We start from the raw sequence: 26501 nt of genomic DNA, 5'->3' as shown, positions 1-26501 counted from the left end.
ACTTTTTAATTTTGATGAAGTCCAATTTACCTCTTTCTTCTTTTGTTGCTTATGTTTTTGGAATCATAGCTAAGAAACCATGGCCTAATCCAGGTCACAGAGATGCACCATAAGCTTTTAGAAAGCAATCTGATTTTTAATAACCCTCCAAGGAAGGAAGAACAGACCCATTTCACAGATGTGGAAACTGGGAAGTCAAATGCCAGCACTGGATTTAAGCCCAGTTCAGTCTGACTCTAAAGCTCACGTATGTCTAACTGTGCCTCTCCCCAAGTCCCTTGACCTCTGCATCCCTCACAGGGCTTGGCACAGTGCCTAGGGCCAGTAGACCCATAGGTAATGAACACTGGATAGATAAATGGCAGGTCCTAACAGGTGCTCAGTCTGCACTTGCTGGTTGATTTGAGTGGATGGGTGGGAGAGTGGGTTTGCTGTTGACGATGGGCTTGTGTCTACAGTGCTAGAGGTCACTGAGCATCTCTCCCCTCTCTCACCTCTGCAGTGTCTCATCATTGGGGGAGGACCATGTGGCTTGCGCACTGCCATTGAACTTGCCTACCTGGGGGCCAAAGTGGTCGTGGTGGAGAAGAGGGACACATTCTCCCGGAACAACGTGCTGCACCTGTGGCCTTTTACAATCCATGACCTGAGGGGCCTGGGAGCCAAGAAGTTCTATGGGAAGTTCTGTGCTGGCTCCATCGACCATATCAGTGAGTGGGGCCAATGGTGGTACCCCATGAGGGGTGGGGGCTGATCTTGGTAAGCATCTATCCACACTGAGGAGTCCCCAGAATGTTCCATCTTGAAAGTCCCTGGGGGTTCCACACATCCAACTGGAAGATATTTAGTGCAGGGCCTACCTGTGCCGTGGGCCAGGCCCTATGTGATGCCCCACTAGGCTGTAAGAACCTTGAGGCCCAAGACTGTAGCATGTCTTGCTCACCAGAGTATCTCCAGAGCATAAAAGATTGCCTGACACATAATAGATGCTCAATAAACTCCTGTTGCTTGAATGAATGAAATATGGAAAAGTGAGGTAGAGGTAAGTAACATAGTCTACACTTTTAGAGAACTCACCAAGCTTTTGTCAACAATAAAATGTGCTTTAATAGAGTAGTCAGACTTGTTGGAGGAGTTCAGGTGAGGGAGCCACACAAAACCATTACATGCACTGGGTCGTTGAAGGCCTCTTGGGCAAAGGAGTACTGCAAGTTCTGGGGAGCTGTAGCAGCTTTTAGAACAGAGAAATGATGCACTAGACAGACCCCATACTAGGTTTCCTTGAGCTTCCATGAGAGAGGGGGCATCATGATGGGATTGTATTCAGAAGAGGACGGGGAAGAGAGGATATGGATTTCAGGTCCGGGGCCATCCCTGCGTGGTCAACCCTGGGTCTCGGGAGGCAGAATCCATGCATGAATTTTGGGAGAGCAGCCTCCTCCTCCCATGAAGGATGGAGGGCTTTGTCACTTTATATACAGCCACCATGACTCCTAAAAGCTAGGGAGGTTAATACTGTGGGGAGAGTTCAGGGGGTTGAACAGATTTTGGTCCAAAATCTGTCTCGTCCATTTTTCTGTGTTACTTGGGTCAAATTCCTTCTTCAAGCTTCAGTTTTATCTCCCATAAATGTGATTAATGTCTGCCTACCAGGACTGCAGGGAGGATTAACTGAGGTCAGCTTTTTAATGTGCTTATCACTGTGCCTGGTGTGCGGTAGGTACTCAGGAAGTGCTTAACATCTCATGATGTACAATGAGCAGGAAGTAGCCAGAGTCCCCAAGCTTCCAAATTCAAAATTTGAAACATGGGTGGGGGGTTAACCCTGAAAACTATGTGTCTATGAGGACAAGAACTAATAGGAGATGGGTATGGGATTCAAGTGGGGATGGCTGGGAAAGTTCTCGGCTACGGGGTATAATTTAGTGCCAGGCACAGGAGAACTTAGCAGCAGTGGCTCCAGAGTTTATTCCCACTCTGAGATGAGGAAATTCCATGGGTCCACTGGAAAGTAATTTAGATTCGCCCAGAAAGTTGCGGTGTCAGCTTCCAGGACATTCCCTACCACCCATGGAGAATGTGTGTTGGTTACCAATTTAGGGCAACGTTGAGCACCACTTTCTCATCAGACCCTCCTGAGTGACACAGCTGGGCACAGGTGGCTCTTGTGAGGGCCCCAGGGCTGTTGGGCTGCCTTTTTGGCCAGGAGCCCCTTTATGCCCCATTGAGGGGGCTCCCAATGAACTTGTCGTCCTCGGAAATATCCCACTATGCAGAAACACTGGCAGGATTATGGAACTGAGATTCAAACATTCATAGAGATCATTGTCAAGGGCAGCCCCAGTACCTGTGAGAAGGGAAGCAGGGAGAATTTATTGAGCACCTACTATGTGCTGGAAACATATAGGAACTTTGAAACTGTAAGGAGAGGGCAGGCCCCCTCCAACGACTGTTTCCAGGCAGGAGGTAGATTGGATTATTTAAGCCCCAACTAATTGGCTTCCTTTCTGACTAACCAAGGCCTCCAGCTCCAGCTGTGTCCCAGACCTCAGCATTGCTCAGCAGTTCTCAACTTGTCCTGTGTCAGCATCTTCCTCCAGTTCCCACCATGGGTGTTCCAAACCTCTACCACAGCCTCCTCCTTCTTAGCAGATGGCCTCCCTGCGATGCTCTGGGGAAGAGCAGACACTGGCAGGCACTCCCCATGCCTGCCCCCCTTTTTTCTCCTCCACCCAAGGGACCATTCCTTCCTTTCAACCCAAAGTCGGAGGCAGAGCTGACCACCCCCTCTAGTTTCTCTTCGATTCTTTCTCTCCTTTTCAGCTGCCCCATCACTTAGCCTTCCTCCTTCTGACCTCACACTCCTCCTCCAGGTTTTTGTGATTTCCCATTACCTTTCTTTACTTCATAGTATTTATTCTAGAAAGAAGAGATGTAGACTTTGTCTGTACTTTCCACTCATGCCTCCTTCCACTGCAGTGTGATTTCTCCCCTACCACTGAGCTCAAGAGATTTCCACCAAGGTCTTCAGAAGCTCCCTAACTCCCAGGTGCCCCAGCCCCCTGCAGTCTTCCTATTCCTTAATCTCTTGGTGGGATGTGGTGTTCTTGGTCCATCCTCTCTTGGCTTTCATGACAACTCAGGCCTGTTCTGCTATTCTTCTGCCCCCCAACCGCCATGCCCTCAATTAGAGGAGGTATTTCATATCTCCGAGACCTAGCATGGCACCTGGCGTGTTATAGATGTTCAATAACTGTTAAGTGAACAAAGCCCACAAAATACAAAGGGACCCATAGGAAGTTTGAAGCTGTACTCTACAGAAATATATTTGGAGGCAAACCTGTTTTTGCTGAATAGTAGGGGACAAAATATAGAAACAAGGTGCCACATACTGGGGGAGTTTCAGAGAGTGGGTCAGAGGTGGAGAACCATAAACCCAGCTTTGTGGAGAGAATCACACTCCCCACACCTTAGCCGGGTGGCTGAGAGTTTAGGCCTAATGTCCCCAAAGACTGAGCCAGTCGATGGTCTCTCTCCCCCTCTCCCCCGCCCTCTCTCCTTCCCTCTCTCCCCACTCCTTCTTTCCATCTTTATCTTATCAAACCCACAGCCCAGAGAAGAGAGAGCCCTCACCGTTATAGCATATCTAACAGCCACGGTACAGTCTTAGAATCAAACTGGGTCCACATTCTAGTTTAACTACCCTGTGACCTTGAGCAAGTCACTTCACTTCATTAACCCTCAATTTCTCATTTATAAAATGAGAATAATTATCCCAGAGGGCCACTGAAAGGGGTAGATGATAAAACGCTCTAAGGGTTAAATGAGAAGACCCAGAGCACTCGGCACAGGATTGGCACCCAGTAATGACCATTACTGACATGCTGCAATGCTCGGAGATCACTCAGCAGTGACCACGTAGTATTCTATACACAGGACGCACCTAGGCATTGCTTTCGACAACTCATCTTTCTCACCCTTTTTTTCTACCAGGTATTCGTCAGTTACAGCTCATTCTATTCAAGGTGGCCCTGATTTTGGGAGTTGAAATCCATGTGAATGTGGAGTTTGTGAAGGTTCTAGAGCCTCCTGAAGATCAAGAAAATCAGAGTACAGTATAACTTTCCTCTTCTGCCTAGAAACCAGATAGCAAAAATGGAAATTATATTTGCAGCTCTCAGAGGATGTTTCTGTGACAATTATTCTTGTCGGGGGCGGGGGGGCTGTTTGGCATAATTTCATCAATGGATGTTTTCCTTTTTTTGTCCATTGCTGTCACTTTAGGTTTGTTCTTCAGCTCCCAGGGGATATATTGTTAAGCCATTAAACCTGTAATTTGATTACTCTGCCACTAGGAGGTGGTCCTTTGACAAATGAGGTCAAATCAGGAAGCAGGATAGAAGACAGATTTGATTGTCTGATAAAATTCATTTATATGCTCCTCAACATGTTTGTGTGCACACACAGATATGTAGATACACTTGTACCCATATAATATATTTAAAATCTGGTACGGAAAGTGAAGTGTCTAGAGCAAATATTAAATATTATTATATCAGTAAATATTAAACATCTAAGTATTGATATTTAATAATTTAATATTTAATGATTAATTAAATGTTTGTATATTTAACATAAATGTTAAATATTATTATTATATAAAATATAATTTGGCATATAATATTTTAAGCTTTATTGAAGTATAATTTACAAATCATAAAATTCACCCATTGTAGTTATATCTTATTTAGTAATTCCCCTCTTTTTTTAGTATGTTTATGTAAATTCTGATTTTGTATACACCATGCTCAGAGTGTTTATTCATGATGCCTCTGCATCTTATTATCAACATTTTGTGTTGCCTGGACCAGGATTTCTGTCTTGAGCCAGATAGTGTTGGAGAACTCATAGTTTCACACGCGGGCTACAACTCTGATTACTCCTGTCTCTGGGAGCTCAGGATATTGAGGACTTAGGGGAGGCATTAGTTGGCTTTTGTTGCTGGGCATCCATTAAAAGCTCAGAGACCTGTGTGCTCTTAATCTTGCCCAGACCTCCAGTAGGTGTTAAATTCTAACTGTGAGTAACCATCAGGGCTTCACCTGAAAGTGGTTAAGACTGTGTGCTGCACAATGGAATATCTTGGGCATCATGAAGTAGCATTTCAAAATGGTTTCATTACACCCTTTTGGGTCTGTTTAGCAATGGGAGGGCATTGAGAAATGTGGGGAATGTAAAGAGGACATGGGAGAATCTGGTGAGACTGGTTTGAGAATCCTTCGGGGTGGACTCCCAGCCGTTACAGAAACCAGCAGAACCAAGCATGGAGTTGGTGCTGTTGGTTTACTCGGTCTTGGATTGAACTATAACTAAAGCCCGAAGGACCCCAGGTCCCAGTGTGAATCTGGACAGCTCCGGTCTTTCCTCTGGAGGCTCTGCCTGGGATGCCCACACCGGGCGACATAGTCACTCTCTCTTCCCGTTGCCCTCTGTGCCAACTCACCTCATTTTTCTGTCCCGGTAGAAATTGGCTGGCGAGCAGAATTCCTCCCTGCAGACCACCCTCTGTCGGAATTTGAGTTTGACGTCATCATCGGTGCCGACGGCCGCAGGAACACACTGGAAGGTGAAGACTCTTCTTGGGGCTGAGGATGGGGACATGAGTGGGAGGGGGTGTAGCTGGAAGGGTATGGAGAAGGGGGGGCAAGGTGATAGATGCCAAAGCTGGACGGGGTCTTGACAGAAGGGCAGATGGCCCCGTCCTGCCTGAGGTGAGCATTTAGAGAGCAGCCATTTAATTCTCTCCGAACCTTGTTTTGTCCAACCATAAAACAGGGAAGACAGAACCCTGTTAGAGCATTGCTATAAGGGCTGGGGAAGGACTCCTATGCAAAAATGCTTTATGAAGGTAAAGTGCCATAGATATAAAAAGGAAAAATCAACATACATGTATTGAGCCCCTGCTACTGTTCAAACCATGGTGCTAAACATTTTCATACTTCATCTAAGATAAGCATTTTCAAACTATTTCTGGCATCAGTGTACTGTCAGGAGCCCTATCTCTTTTCATAACTTTTAAGTACACTCACTGCTGGGCAGTAAGATGAGTTTTCCCCAAGCTATTAAGGTGCAAAACTGCTTCTCTGAGTTCTTAGTTTGGAAGCACAATATGTTTTCTTGGGTTAGGACCTAGCTGGGTGGAGAGGGGAACCAATTGCCAGGGAATGCCTTCGGTCACCTGCACCCAGCCCCACCTCGCACTACCTGTACTAATTTGAGGCCATGGTTGTGGATACAGTGGTTCCATGTGGCATCTCTTTGACTGGGGACAGGTCTGCTCTTAGAGCTTGCCCTGCTCAAGGGCTGCAGGCTGCAGATGTCTGACTGGGAAGGCACCTTCTCTGAGGATGGAACACACTCCCTGAAACTAGGCTGATCCTAGAGAGTTCAGGATATGAGGTTAGTCTGCGCAGGCCCTCGCCACCTGCTGGGCAAACAGTGCTTTCCTGTCACCTCCATACCTATTCCCCAGCTCCTTGATCATAACTAATATCGGACAAAGGATGTCTACGCTGCCAACCTGGATGTTGTATTGTTAGAGATTATGGGCCATTTGAATGGTCTGAGGAAACTGTAAGTCTGAATATTCGAAAATTCAAGCTCAATGCTCAGCTTGAGAGTAGTTTGGCATTTCATGAACATGAAGAGCCAGGTGGTAAGGAGGACCCATCTGGGCAACTTGGGACCAAGAAAGTAGACTAAAGCATGGTTTCTCAATCAGCACAGTTGGTATTTTGGGCCAGGTAATTCTTTGTCATGCATGCTGTCCCCAAGACATTGTAGGATCCTCAGTGACATCCCTGGCCTCTATCTAGTCACCAGCTGTACGCTTAGTTGTGGCAACCAGAAATGTCTCAATATTTTGTCAAATGCCCCCTGAGGGGCAAAGTCACCTGGTTAAGAAATGCTAGACTAGAGTATAATGTCCACTTCTGGCCATTTCGGACAAAGGTCTAATGAAAAATGACTCAAAGGAGTGGATATAGAGTAGAAACTCAAGATTTTTAGTCAACAGGATTTTTAACAAGGATGTTTGGGAATCAGCATGAGGCTCAATTGTATGGTGAGGAGATGTGAGGGGAATCCCCACGGGGACTGAAGACCAAGGTTACGTCCCATGAGTCTGTTCATGAGATGAGGGCCCTCAGTTAGAGTGAACCGCAGTGCCTGGGGCAGGAGGGAAATTCAGGACTCAAGGAGTAGTCTGATGATGAAGAGAAAGGGGATTAGAAAATGGCCTGTTGAGATGTGACGACCTGCTTGTGATTTCCTCTATAACCCCCTGTGAGACTGTGGCTTTGCGATAAGGGATACACATACACTTGATCTTCATCGCTTTCTTGCACAGAGCTCCCAAAGCCCTTGGGATTTCCTGAGTGATAAGAGCAATGGGAGCATCTTCTGTTATAATATTTTGTCTCTTGTCCTCAGTGCCTGAAGTATCTTCAGGGCCATAAGGGTGCAATGGGTGCCTTTTTGTTCATAACAGGCCTGCTTCAATGATACCTGGGTTTATGTTAATGAGGTAACTTTTGGAAATCACCCAAAGATGGGGAGGGGACTGGTTGCCAGGGGAGCCAACAACAGGACTAGAGGGTTGGAACTTTCAGTCCCACCCCCTGACCTCCTGGGAGGGATAAGGCGGTGGAGATTGAGCTCAACCACCAGTGGCCGGTGATCTACTCAATCATGCCTAAGTAATGAAGCCTTCAGAAAAAACTCAAAAGGAAGAAAGTTCGGAGAGCTTCCAGATTGGTGACCAGGTGGGTATTAGGCACAATGGCATGCTCTGAGAGGGCTTGGACGCTCCCTGCCCCATACCTTGCCCTGTGCATCTCTCCATCTGGCTGTTCCTGAGTTAACCAGTAAGTAAAGCCTTTCTCTGAGTTCTGTGAGCTCTAGAAATTAATCTAACCTGAGCAAGGGCTCCTTGGAACTTCCAAACTATTGCTGCTGGTTGGTCAGAGACATGGGTTTGCAATTGGCATCTGAGGGGGAGGGCAGTCTTGTGGGACTGAGCCCTTCACCTGTAGAGTCTGATACTACATCTGGGTAGACAGTGTCAGAACTGAGATGAATCGTAGAGCCCCCAGCTGGTGTTCTGCAGTTGCTTGTTGGTGTGGAGGAAAACCCACATTGTAATTGGGTACAGAATTCTTACTGCCATTACAAATAAATTTCAGCCCTGGCTGGCATAGCTCAGTGGATTGAGCGCGGGCCTGCGAACCAAAGGATCAAGGTTCGATTCCCAGTCAGGACACATGCCTGGGTTGCAGGCCAGTTCCTAGCAGGGGGCACGTGAGAGGCAACCATACATTGATATTTCTCTCCCTCTCTCTCTCCTTCCCTTCCCCTCTAAAGATAAATAAATAAAATCCTTAAAAATAATTAAAATAAAATAAAATAAATTTCAGTATAAAACATTGAAATCTATAAAAAACTCAAGAAATCACTGTACTGCATTAATTGCAAGTTCAAATGCCATCTATTCATTGTACGTTTATTGAGTGTGTACTAAGTGCTGGTCCCTGGACTGGGGATAGAAAGAAAGTTTGTCAATGTGCCTGTTCCACAGGGATTCAACCTCATAATCCTACTTTTCAAAGAGGAAAAAACACAAAAATGCTAACAAAGTAGTTTCAATTGTATAAGTTTAAAGTGCATGTAGGTCTTTCAGGAGGTATCTGGCCAGCATGCCTAACGCATCTTTAACAGGATGTGCCTGTAACTGCCTGTTGGAGATCATTTTAGCCTTTTATTTGTTGAAGCCTAACTAGGATGATGGATCCTGTAGCTCTCAGAACAGGAACACGTCTCGCTGACCTAGAAAAGCCTCTGGTGATGCGTTTCTTCCTTGGGTGCAAACCTCAGCCGTGCTGCCTGCCCCTGGCCTCTAGAGACCCAGAATTTTGTTTTCACTGACCCCTGGGGCATCTGAGAATAGCTTTCTCAGTAATCTTTTTCGGTTTTCACGCCAAATCAAGAAGAAAGACCCACTTCTCCCCCTTTCCTCATGCAGGGTTCAGGAGAAAAGAATTCCGCGGGAAGCTGGCCATCGCCATCACCGCCAACTTCATAAACAGAAACAGCACGGCTGAGGCCAAGGTGGAAGAGATTAGTGGTGTGGCTTTCATCTTCAATCAGAAATTTTTTCAGGACCTTAAAGAAGAAACAGGTGAGACTGTCACCTTTCTCCAGACCGGGCCATCGTCACTTCCTAGAGTGCCCCATGGAGTGACTGGGATACTCACTCTGATTGAGTGGGATCAGGGATTTCTCCCTATCTTCGAGGACAAGTGCGATTCTTGAGGGACAGTTCTAGATGTCGTACGTGACTGTAGACGCACGTTTGTTTACTCGAGAAACACGTGCCGAGTGCCCGTTGTGTGCAGGTACTGACTAGAGTGGCATATACAACCAAGGCCAACATGGTCCCCACCCAAAGTGGCTGCCTGTTCAGAGAGGGACACCCACATTACCCATCCTCAGGTGGGCTGTCAGTCTGGTGGGAGACCAGCAAGAGATTCAGGGAGCACTCTGAGGGGGAGCCAGTAACCTGTGGGTGGTCCCTGAAGAAATCTAGGTGGCTTACGCATTGTGCCAGGAGCGCTTCCTCCTGAGGGGTGTCCAGAGATGCGGGGAGCTTGCCACTCACCCAGGGGTGTCAGTTGTCCCCCGGGCATGGCCTTGAGGAAGGTATTCATTGGCTTACTCAACAGGTATTGAATGCCTACGAGGTGCCAGAAGCTGTTCAAGGGTGAGATAGAGCAGCGGGCCGAACAACAAAACCCTACTCTCAGAGAGCATGTGCAGTAGAAAGAGACCGTCCATAAACAAGTAACTAACACGTGGTCTGTGAGGATGGTGGGGGGAGGGAGAACAAAGCAAGGTGAGGGGAAAGTGAGGGATGAAACACCTGCTCCCAATTAAGGGAATTCCAGTATTTTTTTCCTCTTTAACCCAATTTAAAAATACATATATTTCTCCTTGAAAAGACAGTGTAACAACGATGTTAAATCTTTACCCTGAAAAGAATTCATCCATACCTAGTACCACGTAGCCCAGGATACTCCTCATTTTCATATACTTCTTTTCAGTAATTTTTCACCTGCATGCCTACTTTTTATATGGATATAGCTCTCCTAGTGCCAACACTCTTCGTTATTCTGCTTTTCTCATTCAGCCTGACATTTTAAACACTGTCCCTATTGCTACCCAGTCGTCCTGACAGTCAGCTTGAGCAGAACAGTGCATTCAGGGGACGTATTGTCTCTGCGTAAGCGTTTTTGAACCGTGGACTGGTACGCTGGCTGCCCACACGCTCTAGTATTGCCTTCGGGCAAAGAATCATTTCATGTATTTAGATGGCTGAGGAAAAATCAAAAGAAGAATATTTTGTGACAAATGGAAAGTTATGTGAAATTCAAGTTTCACTGTCTAAAATTAAAGGGCCGTGAACACGTGGGCACACCTGCCTGTTCCCGTTGCTGCCTGCGGCCGCCCCACCACAGGCAGTGCCAACGCAGCCCAGACGGCTCACGGAGCCCACAACCCTGACTGTTGGCCCTTCACAGAGGCAGTGTGGTGACCCCGGTGCAGGCCTTTTGGTTAGTGTTGCAGCTGAAACCGCTTCCGCGGGATTATTTTGTTAAGATAGGATTCTAGGAATGGGACTGTGCCTCTCACTGGCTCCAATGGTGGGTGCCCATCGCATGACCCTCTGAAATTCAGCGCAGTTGCAATATTTCATTTGAAAAGTATTTCCTTCCAGCATATTATGTCCCTTTGAATGATTTAAGAGTTCTCCTACCCTCCCTTCCCCTCAAAAACCAAGAAAATAAATGCTTGAATAAACCACCAAATATAACCGATGAGAGGACGCTGAGTGTGTTTTTCCAAGAACTTGAATGAGCTTCCTTTAAACTCTGCTGTGGTCATCACCTCTGGCCATTGTTCCACGACACTGCCCCTCACACAGCAAGGGCGATGAATTTCCTCCAACTCTCTGGGGGGGCCTCTGCATTGATGGCTATTTCCTATTTAATAGTAATAAAGGGGTTCCTGTGGTTACCCAGCATGCCTCAGTGTTGGCTGCTGATAAGCTGCCTGCATCTGTTCCTTCCCCTCCACTGGAAGGAGCTAAGCCAGCGCTTCTCAAATCAGAGTCATCTGCAGGGCTTGTTAAAGCCCGGGTTGCTGGCCCTGCCCCCCAGGAGGTCTGGGTTGTGCCCTGGCATTTCAATAAGTTCTCAGATGATGCTGACGCTTCTGGCTGGCGTCCCCACATGGAGGACCACTGAGCTAAGCTGTCATCTCACGACATTGTTTTAAATGCAGACATCTAGTCTCTGGAGTGTTTTTGTGATTGGTGGAAAGTGAGGAAAGATACGACCCAGCCCTCTGACCCGAGTTGCTCCTCCCGAAGACCCTGGGTGTTCACACAGCCAAGAAATGGTAGCAATGTCGCTTAGCTGCCTTCACCTGGGTAAATTCTGGCACTTGGTTTTACCTTTTCCAGCCTCGTATGTCTCAACCACTCATCCAGTGTGAATATTCTGCAGGTGAATAAAGGGGCAGAGTAGAGGTCCTGGCACAAAGTGGAGCCAGGCACTGAGGAGGCAGCACTGAGTGCGGGAACGCTTCTCTTTTCAGGGATTGACCTGGAGAACATTGTTTACTATAAGGACTGCACCCACTATTTCGTCATGACCGCCAAGAAGCAGAGCCTACTGGACAAAGGCGTCATCATCAACGTAGGTACCTCTTAGCTGTTACGCCCTGTTTCCCCTCTGTGACCTGCGCTGGCAGCACCGGCCAGTGCAGGGCAGGCGCTACCCTGCCAGACACTGAACAGGGGGGAAGAGGCAGGCAACTCCACACACCACTTTCCTTCTCCCTGGTTTTGCGTGAATATTGGATGAATGAGTCCACACCTGTACACGCAGAGGTGTTTCTGCAGAGACCTGGGGGGTGGGGGTGGGGTTGAGCCCCAACCCACGTGTTAGTGTGGGTCTTGGCCACCCCCCAGAGGTCACCTGAGTCGTCGTCTTCCCCATGACTCACTCAGCCACGCCCCCTTTTCTGGGAGGCCACAGTCATTTGGAGGCAGATAGGGGGTCTTCTCCATCCTAGCAGGATAGAGACATTTGCGCTTACGAATTCCGCACTGTAGCCCCCTTGTCCTGGTGCAGGAGGAAAACTCTTTTGGTCAAAAAGACCTGTGTTGAATCTTGGCTCTGCTANAACTCCACACACCACTTTCCTTCTCCCTGGTTTTGCGTGAATGTTGGATGAACGAGTCCACACCTGTACACGCAGAGGTGTTTCTGCAGAGACCTGGGGGGCGGGGGTGGGTCTTGGCCACCCCGGAGAGGTCACCTGAGTCATCGTCTTCCCCATGACTCACTCAGCCAGGCCCCCTTTTCTGGGAGGCCACAGTCATTTGGAGGCAGATAGGGGGTCTTCTCCATCCTAGCAGGATAGAGACATTTGCGCTTACGAATTCCGCACTGTAGCCCCCTTGTCCTGGTGCAGGAGGAAAACTCTTTTGGTCAAAAAGACCTGTGTTGAATCTTGGCTCTGCTACCTATTAACTCAGGACTGTGGCTCAGCTGCCTAACCTTTCTGAACCCCAGTCTTATCACCTGCAGAGAAGGAATCATAGTTTCTGTCTGAAAGGGCGGTTTGAAAGAGCACATTTAAAATCATATACAGAGCGACTAGCACCCTGCCTAGCGTGTAGTGGATTGTAGATTCTCTCGATAACTTCTCCGCCCACTCTAGACACCTGCTGTTTTGTCCTGCTGACTTTCTGGCCTCTGCTTCCTGCCTCTGCATTTTCCTGCTTAACCAGATAGCAGGGTTGGCAGGAGGGAGCATGGAGTGGCGGGCCCTGGGCTGGAAGCTTGTTTGGCCAGGTGGCCGACCCTTCCAGAGCCCCAGCTCTTGCCACTGGTGCTGCTGGAGCCTCACGATGAGGATCGCGCAGTCCAGGGTCAGCCTGCTTTCTGGCGTTGGCCTACAGCCCGGACAGCCTGGTGACCATTCACTGCTGCTTGTCAGAGAAGAATGTGCCTATGTCCTCACTAGCTCGTGCTGGCAGCGGCCGGCTGGCATTAGTAACCCAGCCCTCCCTAGGGCCTCGTCCACGTTGGTCCAGTCTTAGTTGAAAACCGAAGTTGCTGGATGGGAGGTGTGAAGGGGGGTGGGCAGTGCATGAAGCTGGCTGAGGACCACCAGCAGACGTGTGAGCAGTGGGCTCAGCATCTGGTGCCTACTGGTGACCCGGTCTGGGGGAGGCAAGGAGGCCTGATGTCCCCTTCTTTCCTCTGCTCCACAGATGTCTCTCCCAAAGTTGTGACCTCTGGTGGGATGCTGGTGCTGGGTAGAGAAGAACTATTTGGGGCTCACAGGTGCAGGTGCAGCGGGCACCTTGGCAGGTTGGGGGGCGGGTATTGTGTCAGCCTCTGGGGCATTAGGCACAGTGTGACTTGGGTTTCCCATTTCGCTGGCTGAGCACTCCAGCCTTCTGGGGTGCGTTGGCCTCGGGTCATCCCCGGGCATTCGCCCAGGCCACAGAGCATTGTTTATGGTGACTCCATTCCCTGTCAGGTGTCAGAGTCCTTCCCTCTCCCATCTCAGGCTCTCCATCATGGCACAGACGGGTGAGAGTGACTCACTCTGGGCCCACACATCATAACCACGGAGGAGCGGGGGGGCAGATCTCAAGCCCACGCTCACCCTCACCAGGGCCTTTCTTCTCCCTAAGAGACTCTGGAAACATCTCTGAGCTGGTGCTGAGGGGCCTCTAGGTATAAGACATGAACTCTTATCTAGAAATTGAAGGCCATGGCTGGACATGGGAGAACTAGACACCCATTTGGTTCAGGAGCTCTGGCCTGAGTCCCCAGGGGTGCGGCTTAGCTCTGTAGTATTTGCATAAGCTGGGAGCTGCACCACCTATCCTGAGCCACTTGAATCAACATTCGTCTTGCTCCTGGGCGAATGGCAAACCCTCTCTGCTTCCCTCTCCCTGGATGGGTCCACATCATCCCAGAGGCACACAGAAGGTGCTGGGAGCATGTTTGCTGATTGACTGATCAACCTGCTTCCCCTTCTATTCCTGCTGATCTCTGGGCTTCTTTCTATGGCTATTGGAGGGACAGGAAGGTTTCTCCTCAAGAAACCATGCCTCTGGGCTCCCAAGTGTGTCCACTTTGCTCTCCCCATAGGGAGGGTGGCCCACCCCCCAGGGCCCTGACTCCGCTGGCCCACACACACTCAGGCTAGGATTCCAGGATGCGGTGAGCTTGGTCTTACCACGATGGGAGCTTGGTTGCCAGGTGAGTGAGGTAGACGCACATCAGAGCTGTTGTTCCGAGGCTGCGTCCACCCTCGTTTGAAGTATCAGGCAGGTACTATCTGACCTTCGCTTCTGGCCTACAGCCTCTTTCCAGCTCAACGCTTGGCGTGACTATTCTTCCTGCCGATTACCCACCTCTGCTCATTTTTGCTGCTTCCTTCTGCTGCCTCACCTGTCTCTAGCATTCAGCCTTCCTTCAGTATGCTAGCCCTATGGAGAATGGGACCCAAATTCACTCCCCATTATTATCTGAACTTAGAACTGCTTCCCAAGCCTGCCCACTTTCCTGAGAGCCTTGTTCCCACTGTTTTCCTTCTCATCCTTGTTTTCAACCCCTCCCTGTGGTTCTGCTTCTGCCATCCACCCACTCACCTGGGACCTTCTGCCCTGCAAGGCCCACGGCTCCTCCTGGCAGGCCCAGGCCAGGTGGACCTTCATCCCAGTGCATCCTGGGGGCCTGTCCTTTGCCAGGTCCCCAGACCCTTACTTGGGGCATGAGCACCAGCCATCATACTGTGTCCACATTCACCTGTCACCTGAGCCACCTCAGGGGTGCTTGTAGCATGTTTTGAAGAGGGGGCTTTTTGAGGCTTGTCCATTCATTTTTCCCTATCTTATCGCCACACCTTCGAGGGGAGGAAGTGATCACGTAACTGTAGGCACAGGTATGAGAGAGGAAATCAAATAATAGGAGCTCCAGCCTGGACACGTGACCTGACAAAGGGCTCTTGGGCCAATGCTGATGCAACTTGAGCGACGGGGTTTGGGTGTGGAAATATTGGCATTCCTGGAACAAGGTGTTTGGAATCACAGTTAATTGTTCCAGTAGGTCACGATGCTTGTGGATGAGACCGTGCCTTCTCAGACCTTTGTAAGTGCTCTCGCTGGTGCAGTGGGTGCGTCCAGGCTGAACTTCTCCTTATGCCGCCTTTCATGTCGTCATTATTGAGGACAGGAGTCCTATCTATTGAGTGCTTCCAACGTGCCAGGCGTCAGGCTGAGGATTTTATAGTCTCACTTGGTCCTCACATGGCTCCGTAAACTAAATTTTGTTATTCTTATTAACAAGTAAGAAAATGGAAGGTCAGAAGGGTTTAATAACTTGCCCAAATGTACATAGTCAGTAAACAGCAGCGGGGGGATTTGATCTGTTGCTCTCAACAACCCCAAGGACTGTGCTGGTCTCGTACACACGAGTTCCTGTGACCCCACAACCTCCCGGGGATGTGCACCGTCTGTGTCACCTTTTGGGAAATACAGTTTTTCAGTCCCATAGGATGAGCACATTTGAGTCTGGGAGCCGGGTGTCCCACAGTTCACTGCCAGCGTCCCTCCAGGATGGGGACCCTAGTCCTGTAGGCTCCGGTTTCTCACCACCACCCCCCTCCCCCAGCAGGAAGTGTAGCAGTTAACACTGTGAGAGCAAAGCAGGGCTCTGCATGCCCCCAGCCTCTTGAGAAAAAAAGGGGTCACTGATTTTGGAGAGAAAGTTTGAATTATGTCCAGCACCCATTTCTTCTCTGATCTTGTTTGACCACTAAACACAGTGTATCTGGACCACAGTAGCTTAGCTTAGTTCACTGTAAAGTCATTCTTTTCTCTTTTAATTTAACTGAAGTTATCATGAGAAACAACCATACAAAATATGCTTCTAGGCCTGCAGCAAGACCGTTATTATGTGTACATTACCACACAGTGTTCTCTGTTGAAATCGCTTCATGAGACAGTTCTCTCAGAGCTTAGTGCCAGGAAAAAATCGCCTTCCCTAAAGACTTTCTATGCTTCCTTCTTTCTGATAAGGAGAGCCCTGCGATACGTCACATTACCCTTTCACCCTGGGTGCCAGGAGGCTCAATGCCAAACTTCATGCTTAATCACAACTCTGTTAATCCTCACAGCTAGCTGACTTCATTCCTCTTTCTTCCCTCGGCCGATTTTCTAATCTGGTTTGATTAAGCCTCACCACACAAACCCCATTCCCAGTCCTTCCGCGAAGAAGTGAGTGTGAATCCTTGCCCTGCCGGGGGTGGGCAGGTTGCTGCACTGTGCTCCTGTTCTTCCCCCCAGGACTACATCGACACGGAGATGCTGCTGTGCGCAGAGAACGTGAACCAGGACAACCTGCTCTCCTACGCCCGCGAAGCCGCAGACTTCGCCACCAATTATCAGCTGCCATCTTTAGACTTCGCCATGAACCATTACGGGCAGCCCGACGTGGCCATGTTCGACTTCACCTCCATGTACGCCTCAGAGAATGCGGCCCTGGTGCGCGAGCGTCAGTCACACCAGCTGCTCGTGGCTCTGGTGGGCGACAGCTTGCTGGAGGTACCGCCTGCCTTTGGAGCCCCTCACTCCTGCTAGAAGATAGGTCCCTGCATTTATGCTTGGCCGCAGCATCTGCCATCATGCCACTGGGGAAGGGCAGGCCCTCTGCCAGTTGGGAGGACGCTGCCAAGCCCATGCTGGCCTCAGAGCCTGCCCTGGTGCGAAGTTCAGAGGAGCTGGTTCTTTCCGTATCAGCCAGAAAGCTTTCTCGTCTACCTTGGGGTTCTTCTGGGCTGACCCCTTTCTGAAGTACAAACTGAGATGGCCCAGTCTGGCCTTCCTGGCCATCTCTCTCAGAGCATCTGGGACCTCAGCCAGGCCAAGTTTCCTTCCTCACGTGGGCGGTTCTTTGTGGCCTTTCAACACTGAGATCATGTCAGATGCAAGAAAGACACATGGGCCCGTAGTCCAGTTTCCATTCATGGCCCCCCTGCTCAAAATTCTTCCCAGAAAATTGACAAATGCTAGGATCCTTAGGTTAATTAAATGCTTTCAGAAGGGATACATTTCCATCTTTAATGTAAGCACTAACCAAAATGTGTTTATATGTATTTATCCCAAGTGAAGCATCAAATTCTAAACTCTGCTTTGGGTGCACATGGGACAGTTGAGTCAGAACCAGGCTCAGTGAATGAACGCTTGCTCACCTTTGTGTGTGGACTGTAACCTAAGCAGCTAGACTCAGCACCTCACCCCTTGCCCCCTTTCTCAGCCTTATCTCATGGCGCCTCCCTCCATGATCTCTGCTCTATCCAAACCAGACGGACTCGTCTCCCATCAGGTTCCATCATTTTCCAGCCACCAAGACTTTGCCCACTATTTCCCCCCTCCTATTTGTGCATGGATTAAAATGAGAATCCTAACCATTCTTTAATATCAGCATAAATGCAACTCTTTAATGAAGTATTCCCTATTTCCCACCCCCAAGGTGGGAATGTGTCTCTGCATTTTGGGGGCCCCAAAGCAGTTTCGTTGTTCCTATGTCATAGGACCCTTTACACGTGGCTTGTGCTGCAGGCATTTGTATTTGTGGGGAACCTTAGTGGGCTGCCCCCTGTCTCCTCTCTATCCGCCCCCCCACCTCAGTGCTTTGCACGGGCCTGGCAGTCGGAGAGGGCTGGGCAGAGTGGGACGACAGGCCGGGAGTCTGAATTTAGGACTAACCTGAATCTTGCGTGTCTTCCTTTGCAGCCCTTTTGGCCCATGGGCACAGGCTGTGCCCGCGGCTTCCTGGCCGCCTTTGACACGGCATGGATGGTGAAAAACTGGGACCAGGGCACTCCTCCCCTGGAGCTGCTGGCTGAAAGGTGAGTGTGGGCAGCCGGGCTCCTGGCTGAGGTGGAACAGGGAGCGGGGCTGGCTGTTAGGTGGCACCCAAAGGAAGCCTCGGGTTCCTCTTGTCTGCCTTCCCACATGTGGCTGGCTTGATCGTCAGGGCCCACACGGACACTTTCTCCATTGTGATCTACCCCCTTCAGTGACTTTGTCAGGGGGCTGTAGGTCCTAGTGCCAAGGAGAAATCTTCGTCCGGGGTGGCCCTGGAGTCGGGGTCTGGCATTGCTCAGTTGCACAGGAGCCCAAGGGGCTTTAGGGGAAGCTTCCATACAGGTGCTGAGTTTTCTGCTCTGTGGCAAGCTGGGCTCTCTGATCTGTCCCCCAGCCCCACCCCTGCCCCAGGCCTCTTCTGCTGCTAAGATCCTGGGCTTCCTCCCAAAACCCTGCTGTTGGCCACGTGGCTGTGACAGCTGGTGGGCTGGGAGAAGTCAGGCCTGGTGGGTGGGGACAGGCCTCTGCTGGTCTTGGGTGTGGAGGCCTGTGGTCATGGGGGACAGGCCACAGGAGGCCACATGGCTAAGTGGCGTTTATAACAAAACCGTAGGTCACTGAGCTGCCAGCTCTGCTTGGGGAAGTGGCCAGCATCCCTGCCTCCCACTCCAACCTCCTGAACCCCTTCCAGCCTTCTCTCTGCCTTTTTGAACTTTTCCCACTTTGCAGATCTCAAGAACCACAAGGGCCAGGCATTGCAGTGGGGGGGGTGGGGGGGGTGGTTAGACAAGCACATCTAAGAAGTCCTCAAGAACAGGAGAAGGGGCATGGGGTGGGGGCAAGGGCCTCAGGCTTCAAGAGCAATCCCTGACCCCAAGCCTCGCCTCCCTCCAGAGAAAGTCTTTACCGGCTGTTACCTCAAACGACCCCAGAGAACATCAACAAGAATTTTGATCAGTACACGTTGGACCCGGGGACTCGGTACCCAAACCTCAACTCCCACTGCGTCCGGCCCCATCAGGTGAGTCCTTCCCTGGGGTCTCCTCTGGGTGACCCAGCACTGAGTGGTGGGAAGGAGGGGTCACCTGAAATCTTCGCATGTCCCTGGGACCGCCGCCACCAGTCCCTCTTGTCCCAAAGGTGAGACCAGCTCCCCTCTCTAGGATAGTCACAGAAATAGCGTTGAATCAGCATCTCTCTGGCCTACAGGAGAGAAATGGAACGCGTGTTATGTTCATATTTGCACATAAATTTACATGTGTTTATTTGTCACCATTCGTGTGTGTTGCTAAGCCCCACATGAATGGAAGCATACCTCTCTCAAAATCTTTGGCTGAATATCAAGTCCTTTCCCTCACCATCCTAGCATTTATTGTTTTTCTCCCCTTGACCGAGAGCCGTATAGCCTCTTCTGTCAATAGCAGAGTGGTGTGGATTTTAAAAATGAGTCAATGGAGTGTATTTACACTTGAGGGCTTCCACATTGTGGGGGACAATGGAGATCTGTTGCTCCGTGTCTCAGGTGGCCTGGGTTTCCTTGCTGAGGGTCCAGCAGTAGAATAAAAGCGTGGCCGACACCAGGTAGAGAGTAGGTCAGGTTCAGAGGCCCTGGGGCTAGAATTTGGGGGAGAGCAGGTGGGCAGCTGTGCCGTCTCTCTTGCTTGCAGGTGAAGCACTTGTACATCACTACGGAGCTGCACCAGTTCCCTCTCAAGAGGCTGGGCTCAGTGAGGAGATCTGTGGGCCTCTCCAGACGTGGTAAGCAGCCTCCTGGGACCCCAGTGAGACCACTGGGGTCGGCTGTGTGGGGAAGAGCCCTGCCAGTCAGCTAGAGGTCACAGGCCCTGCAGTCAGCATGGCTCTGCGCCGATGACCTGGTGACCGTGGCCAGGCCTCTGTACTCCAGTTTCCTGTTCTGCAAGAGCAAGACAGTGACATCCCTACAGTACACTCATCATAAAGGGGTGAAAATGTGTTGAGCATCTGGTACGTTAAAGTGAGCTATGGGCCCTGGATGGTGTGGCTCAGTGGATTGAGCATGGGCCTGTGAAGCAAAGGGCACCGGTTCGATTCCCAGTCAGGGCACATGCCTGGGTTACAGGCCAGGTCCCCCATGGGGGACACATGAGAGGCAACCACACATTGATGTTTCTCTCCCACTCTTTCTCCTTCCCTTCCCCTCTCTCTAAAAATAAATTTTAAAAAATATTTTTTAAAAAGTGAGCTGTGGAATGACTTCCCTGGGACTTGCTTTTCTCTCCCTTTTATTTCCAGTATGGGGGTCTTGTCTCCTCAGCTGGACACCATGCATGTGCTGATTTCTAGGCCTGGTATAGTGCTGGGCACAAGGCCGGTGCTCAGTAGCAAAGGGAAGGGATGATTACATGGATAAGTCCCTGGTATCCATGGCTTTGCCCAGGTTGCTCTCCTGCACACTCCCTGCCTTTGGGCCAACTCAGCTTACCAGCCCCGCCCCCCTTCCCTGCAACACCCATGTTCCCCTGCTGCCACCCCCCCATCAGCAGGTCCACACAAACACAGCAGGTTCCCTGGAGCCTGTACCACGGCACAGCCCTTTCTGTGCCTTTTCTGCGATGCCTTCTTCTGTCTGATGAATCGCTAGACACTTCAAGAAGCAGCTCAGCTGCCCCTCCTTTGTGACTCTCTTTGGCGAGTGCCCCAGCTGCAGCAGACTCAGGGCAAACCTGCTCACTTGCTCCCCCAGCACGCCACTTCTCTGTCATTGCGGCACCGTGTCATTGTCACCTGCTTCTGTGTCTGCCCCACTGGGTGCAATGTTGGCAGAGTCCGTGTTGTCCTCACCTCTGTGTTCCAGAGGGGGCCTTAGGGACTCTTTGCTGTAGGAGAGCATGCTTCCTCTTCCAGCATCCCACCCTCCCACCATGCTCGTGACAGGGCTTCTTGCTTTGGTGCTGCTCCTCTTGGTCCCCAGCCATGGTGGCAGTGGACAGGGGACCCTGAGGTTCCCCAGAGCACTACACTATCTATGTCCCTTACTGCAGAGTCAGACGTCCGGCCCAGCAAGCTCTTAAACTGGTGCCAGCAGCAGACCGAGGGCTACCAGCACGTCCACGTCACCGACCTGACCACCTCCTGGCGGAGCGGCCTGGCCCTGTGTGCCATCATCCACCGCTTCCGGCCTGAGCTGATGTGAGTCTGGGGCCCAGGCTGGACCTGCCATGTTCCTCCGGGAGGTGGAGGGGGCAGGTGTCCCTGGAGACAAGGGAAGCCAGGGCTGTTCTACTAGATGCAGAATCTTCAGAACTTGGTTCAAAATTTCTCTTTGCACATTTTTTATTTATTTTTTTTCTTGTTCATTTTTTCCCCTTTGCACTGATGAATTAGCCCACAACTCATGTGATCTGTGTTCTTAACATGTGAGGAGCAAAAGGGACCCAGGCAAGGCAGTTGCACTTGTCTCCCCACCCCCTCCACCACCACACTTGGGAAATTCGAGCATCTGCCCCAGGGCGCTCTCCCTCTGAGGCAGGAATTATGGGCAAGATGTATTTCTGGGGGACTATGTCGAGGTTTACAGCCAAAATATTAGATTTGAGACCCAGAGCGATTAGCTGCGTACCATTGGGCAGGCCACTTACCTTCTCTGAGTTTGTTTCTTCATTTATAAATTGGGAATAATGTCAAGTTCATTAGGAAGACTGAATCGGGTTGGTGGAAATACCTTGTGATGTTGAAAGCACAATGCACCCATTGATGTTGCGTTGAAATCAGCATGTGCAGTGTAACCTCACACCCAGGAGCACGTTCCTCCGAAGGGCTGGGAGGGACCTTCCAAAGGGTCATCAGTCGGTGCCTTTAGGAAGGGAGGTCCCCTCGAGAAGGGGGTGGGCCTCTCACTGATTACTTTACAGTTATAAGTAACGTGACTCTTTTTGTTACAAGAAGCCCATGTTGCTCTTGTAATGGAAAGAAAAAGAACACAAGGGAATTATTTAAAAGTAAAGTAGCTCATACATTTCCCAATGTGGTGTGAATCATTTTCCGATGGTTTTCGGCTTAGGCAACAGTGCCATTGTCATGGCCCAAATCTGGTTTTGTCCCACCCTGAGTGAGCAGGACAGCGTTAGCGTCTTTTGGCTGAGCCTCCTGGGGAGCAGGGTAGGGGTGTGATTTGGGACAAGGGCTGGAGTCACTGCTCCTTCACCTCCCATCTCAACCTCCCCTGCCTGATTACCACCTTGCTTTTGATTCTCTAGCAACTTTGACTCTTTGAATGAAGATGACGCTGTGGAGAACAACCAGCTGGCGTTTGACGTGGCCGAGCGTGAGTTTGGCATCCCCCCAGTGACCACGGGCAAGGAGATGGCGTCAGCCCAGGAGCCCGACAAACTCAGCATGGTCATGTACCTCTCCAAGTTCTACGAGCTCTTCCGGGGCACCCCACTGAGGCCCGTGGGTAAGGACCTGCTTCTGGACCAGGCTTCATGGTGCCCTTGACTCATATCTGCCCCGTGCCCATGTCTGGCTGCTCTTCACACTGGTGTTTTCTGGGGCTGACCCAATTCTTCCCTTCACCTTGAGGCCAAACGGGGTGGGCCCTACCCACCTGGACCCATAGATGTCAGTTGGTCTGTGTGCGGTGCCACATGACGCTGGGCACCTGCCCCTGTGTTGGGAGGTCTCGGATAGAGCTGCACCAGCTCCCCACCCAGGCCATTTACATCTTTAGCTGGGGGAAAGAATTATTTTGGAGGGATCTTACAGCAAAGACACCTCTGAGCCCTCGGGTAGCTGTGGCAGGATCCAAAACTCAGTCATACTTTTACTTCCTAACAGACTCTTGGGGCAAAAACTATGGAGAAAATGCTGACTTCGGCGTGGCCAAATCCTCCCTCCCTCACAACTATCTCAACCTCACATTTCCAAGGAAGAGGACTCCACGAGTAAGTCTGGGCTTGTTTTTTGTTTCTTTTCTTGTTGCACTTGCCTGGGACAAGGGCATTGGAGAAAGTCCTGCTCTTGGTCTGTTTCTGCTGATAAATTACACAGAAAGCGCTCGCAGGAGACATGAGTGAAATTCGGTTTAGTGACTGAGCATTTTGGAAGTTTCCCCAGGCATTTTCTGGCTTGCCCAGCTTCAGTGGCTTGACAGGGGTCATAGGGCAGGTCATGGTAGATCAGCTCCACCTCCATGGGGGGGAGGAGGAGACACTTTGTCACTTTGTTAAGCAGTTTCTTCCGTCAGGGGCACAGTGGCCATGTAGTGGCAGGCGTGTATGGTGACGCTACATCCCCAGCCTGTTCTATCCATTTTTAAAATTTATCCAACAAACGTTTATCGAGCCCTACTGAACGCCACTGTTAGGGCTGAATTGAACTTCATGTTTGATTTCGATGAGGGGAGAAGATATACAGAGATGAATAATATATGGGCCTTGCCTTTGAAAGGCTCAGAACCTAAGAAAGAGGTTCCCAAACTCTCCTGACTCACAGTACCTGAGTCTCTGTAATCTTTGTTCACAGTGTCCCTAGATTGAAAGAAATGCCTAGATGTTCCTCTTAGTAAGTAGTTAAGTTCAAATAACTTAGTAGGGGTATTTTGCAAGGTATGTAACAGACTTCACCATGCTTTCCAAGAATATTAAAAATGTTCTGAGGCTCCTCTGTGAGTTTGCCATGATGCCATGGGTTGCCTTGGTACCCGGTTTGGGGAGTGTGGGCCTACTGAGAAATCATAACCTCATTTGAGCGACGGCATCTCTGTGCAAGGACAACACGAGTTGTCTTGCTCACTGTGTTCGTGGTGCAGATTTTACAGAGGAGGCCCAGGGATGGTTGGTGGCCCCGAGCTCTCCCTCCCTCTCCAGCACACGGGGTGGCCCTCCCTCGCTCAGCAGGCCTGTGCATGTCTCAGTCTCTCTGAGCTGCAGACAGTCTCCTAACCCCTGGCCGGCCATGCCCTGTCCTGCCAGCCCCTCCGCCCAGGGTGGGGCTGGGGCCGTGTGGCCTCCTCCCTTTCTCTCAGCTGCGTGTGCCGTGCTCACTTTTTCCACTGCGGTCTGCACTCCCTGGAAGGCCGCAAGCAGTTGTGCTAACTCCAGGAGCAGGGTCAGGTGCCTAATGCCCCACCAGGCCCTGGATGGGGAGGGCATGGGCGAGCCAAGCGAGGCCTCAGGAGGAAGGCCTGTGTGCAGGTCTGCGGGGGTTTCCTGCGGGGCAGGTGGAAGGCTGAGACCCAGCTGCTCTGTCCTGCTCCGCTCCCCATGCTGCCCATCCCTGTATGAGGGCTGCGTTGCCCCCCACATGTCCCAGGAGTGAGAACTGACTTCTGGAGAGCCACCATAGGCCTGTGTCACCCCACGCCACTCGTGTTTCCTCGGGAGCCCGAGGACCCCACTCTGGGCTGCCCCATCCTAGGGAAGCTGACATAGCCTTTCTGGAAGCTGTCTGGGCCAAGCATTTACTGCCTTTCTCCATTTACCTGGTTTCTCGCACCACAACTGGGCACAGCAGGGGGAACCGGCGAGGACTGTTGAAACCTTGCACACGCCACACCTCTGTTTAAAGAGTGACCGAATCGAAAGGGCCTGGCCAGCTCTGGCTCCGGAGGTGGGATGGTGAAAGGTCAGTAGTCAGCAAGGCCAGCCAGGCCCTCGATGGCTGCTGGGGCCTCACTCCACTGTCTGCTGGCTCTGCTAGGAGATGTAGGGGAGCAGGGGAACTCTGCCTGACCAGCCTGGACCGATTTTGAACCGTGTCTGGCTTCCCCGAGGGTGTGCCCAGGGGCCGTCCATCTTGAGAGAAGTGAAGAGCCACAGATCTTATCTCCCCACAACCTCATTTAATGCCCCCAATGTGCCCTGCTCTTCAGATAGGGAGAGAGACTATCAGGTCATTGAAGTCTCTTATTTGTCCTCTCTTGAAACCGATTGATTGCCTTCTCTGGGTGGGATGGCAAGTTAGCAAGGCCAGTGGGTCACATGCTCCCTTGGTCATCATGAAATGCCCAGCAATTGTCCACTTCTCCATGCCAGGGTAATTAAATCAGCAACCCTCGATGCCCCAGCTCATGTGCCCTGTGGACTAGAGAGGCAGGCAGGGCTGGCCCCTGCACACAGGTGCATGGCTCTCCACCGCAGGTGCACCGCAGTGTCTGCACACGGGTGCATCTGTATTCAACCTCTCCCGTTCCTCCCTGCACCCCCCACCCCCTCACTGACCATCAGGGTTGCACTGTGACGTGGGAGCTGAACAACCCACGTTTGTTCACAATGAGGCATCTTAATCTGAAGAAGGTTCATTGTTTCTCTGCTGAGCCAGTTGTAAAAATATCCCTCCTTCAACAGTTTTCACTATTGGCATTAAATTTTTCTCTCATCCCTGATGCTGATAATGTCAAAATTCCAAGAAGACTGACCAATATTAGTGAAAATGAGACTTTTCCTCCACCAAGGACGATGCTGTTGTTTAGCAAGAGTAATTTTCCCATCCATCCACCAAGAGGGCTGTCCCTCTGGTAAGTGGTAACAATGGGGTTGGTTGATTAGCTCTGAACACCCGACAGTACAGGCTTGTGAAAAAAAGACCTTGAGATTATATTTTTCCCTTTTATTTTTTATCCTCACCCAAGGACATGCCTACTGATTTTAGACACACACACACACACACACACACACAAACACACAAACATTGATGTGAGAAGGAAACATCAATCTGTTGCCTATTGTACGCGCCCCAACCAGGGACTGAACCCACAGCCTTGGTATGTGCCCTAACCAGAAATTGAACCTGCAACCTTTTGGTGTACAGGATGATGCTCCAACCAACCAAGCCACCTGGCCAGGGCTTTATTTTCCTCTTAACAAGCCCTTGGTCTGCTGGTGCCGATCTGCCTCAGATCCTGGTCAGCATCTAAAAGCCTCGGGCAGGCGCCAATCCTCAGGGACTCCATGCACCACACGTGACACCTGAACACTTGTAGTCCCTGTCCTCACTCTCCTCGGCCTGCCACATGTGCACAATGCCTGCATGTGCGGCCACTTCAGCCATTGCACAGGTTACGTTACACATGTACTCAGGGCGGCTGATCTTTTCTCCATCATGAGCCCATTCCTTGATGGACAACACAGCGTAAACATTGTCCCTTATCCCTGAAAAGCCCACCCCAGAAGCCAGGTTAGCAGCCTCAGGATATTTATCCTGCTCAGCTGGCTGATCCTGGCCCAGGTCCGTCTCCAGCGCAGCCCCCCCGTAGGAGTGGAGTGCCCTCGACTCGTGCCAGCGTCTGGCCTGGACAGCCGGGGTCTCCCTCCCAACTCTCCTCTTCTTAACCCCCCTGCACAAATACTCTGCAAACAGCCAGGGTTGCTCCGCAAGAAAGTGCTCCCTCCACCAACCATTCAACACACATTCGCTGAGTGCCTATTTCATGCTGTGTTCTCTTCTCGGAGCTAGGGAGCTGAGCAAGAACAAGACCAGCAAGGACCCTGCCCAAGGGGGCTAGCCT

At 50.7% G+C, this 26501-nt stretch overlaps 1 protein-coding gene across 3 annotated transcripts in view; it reads left to right on the top strand.

Annotated features, from left to right (window-relative positions):
- MICAL2 (microtubule associated monooxygenase, calponin and LIM domain containing 2) overlaps positions 1-26501 on the top strand; it is a 209057-nt gene that overhangs the window by 85456 nt on the left and 97100 nt on the right. For all 3 annotated transcript variants that reach the window (XR_005067078.1, XM_037050057.1, XM_037050058.1), the window contains exons 4-15: positions 503-710; positions 3994-4110; positions 5525-5626; positions 9080-9235; positions 11713-11813; positions 16490-16747; positions 17939-18054; positions 18908-19034; positions 19681-19771; positions 21037-21184; positions 22252-22451; positions 22832-22938. Coding sequence is in view for 2 of the 3 variants with exons in the window: in XM_037050057.1 (XP_036905952.1) it covers positions 503-710; positions 3994-4110; positions 5525-5626; positions 9080-9235; positions 11713-11813; positions 16490-16747; positions 17939-18054; positions 18908-19034; positions 19681-19771; positions 21037-21184; positions 22252-22451; positions 22832-22938 (1731 nt within the window). In the remaining variant the exon portion in view is untranslated. The remainder of the gene's footprint in view (positions 1-502; positions 711-3993; positions 4111-5524; positions 5627-9079; positions 9236-11712; positions 11814-16489; positions 16748-17938; positions 18055-18907; positions 19035-19680; positions 19772-21036; positions 21185-22251; positions 22452-22831; positions 22939-26501) is intronic.

This window comes from Sturnira hondurensis, unplaced genomic scaffold, assembly GCF_014824575.4.
Source record: "Sturnira hondurensis isolate 20B ecotype Veracruz unplaced genomic scaffold, ASM1482457v3 Scaffold0006505, whole genome shotgun sequence".
Lineage (NCBI taxonomy): Eukaryota > Metazoa > Chordata > Mammalia > Chiroptera > Phyllostomidae > Sturnira > Sturnira hondurensis.
Note: the sequence above shows the minus strand (reverse complement) of the source record. Positions and strands in the feature narration are given on the sequence as shown.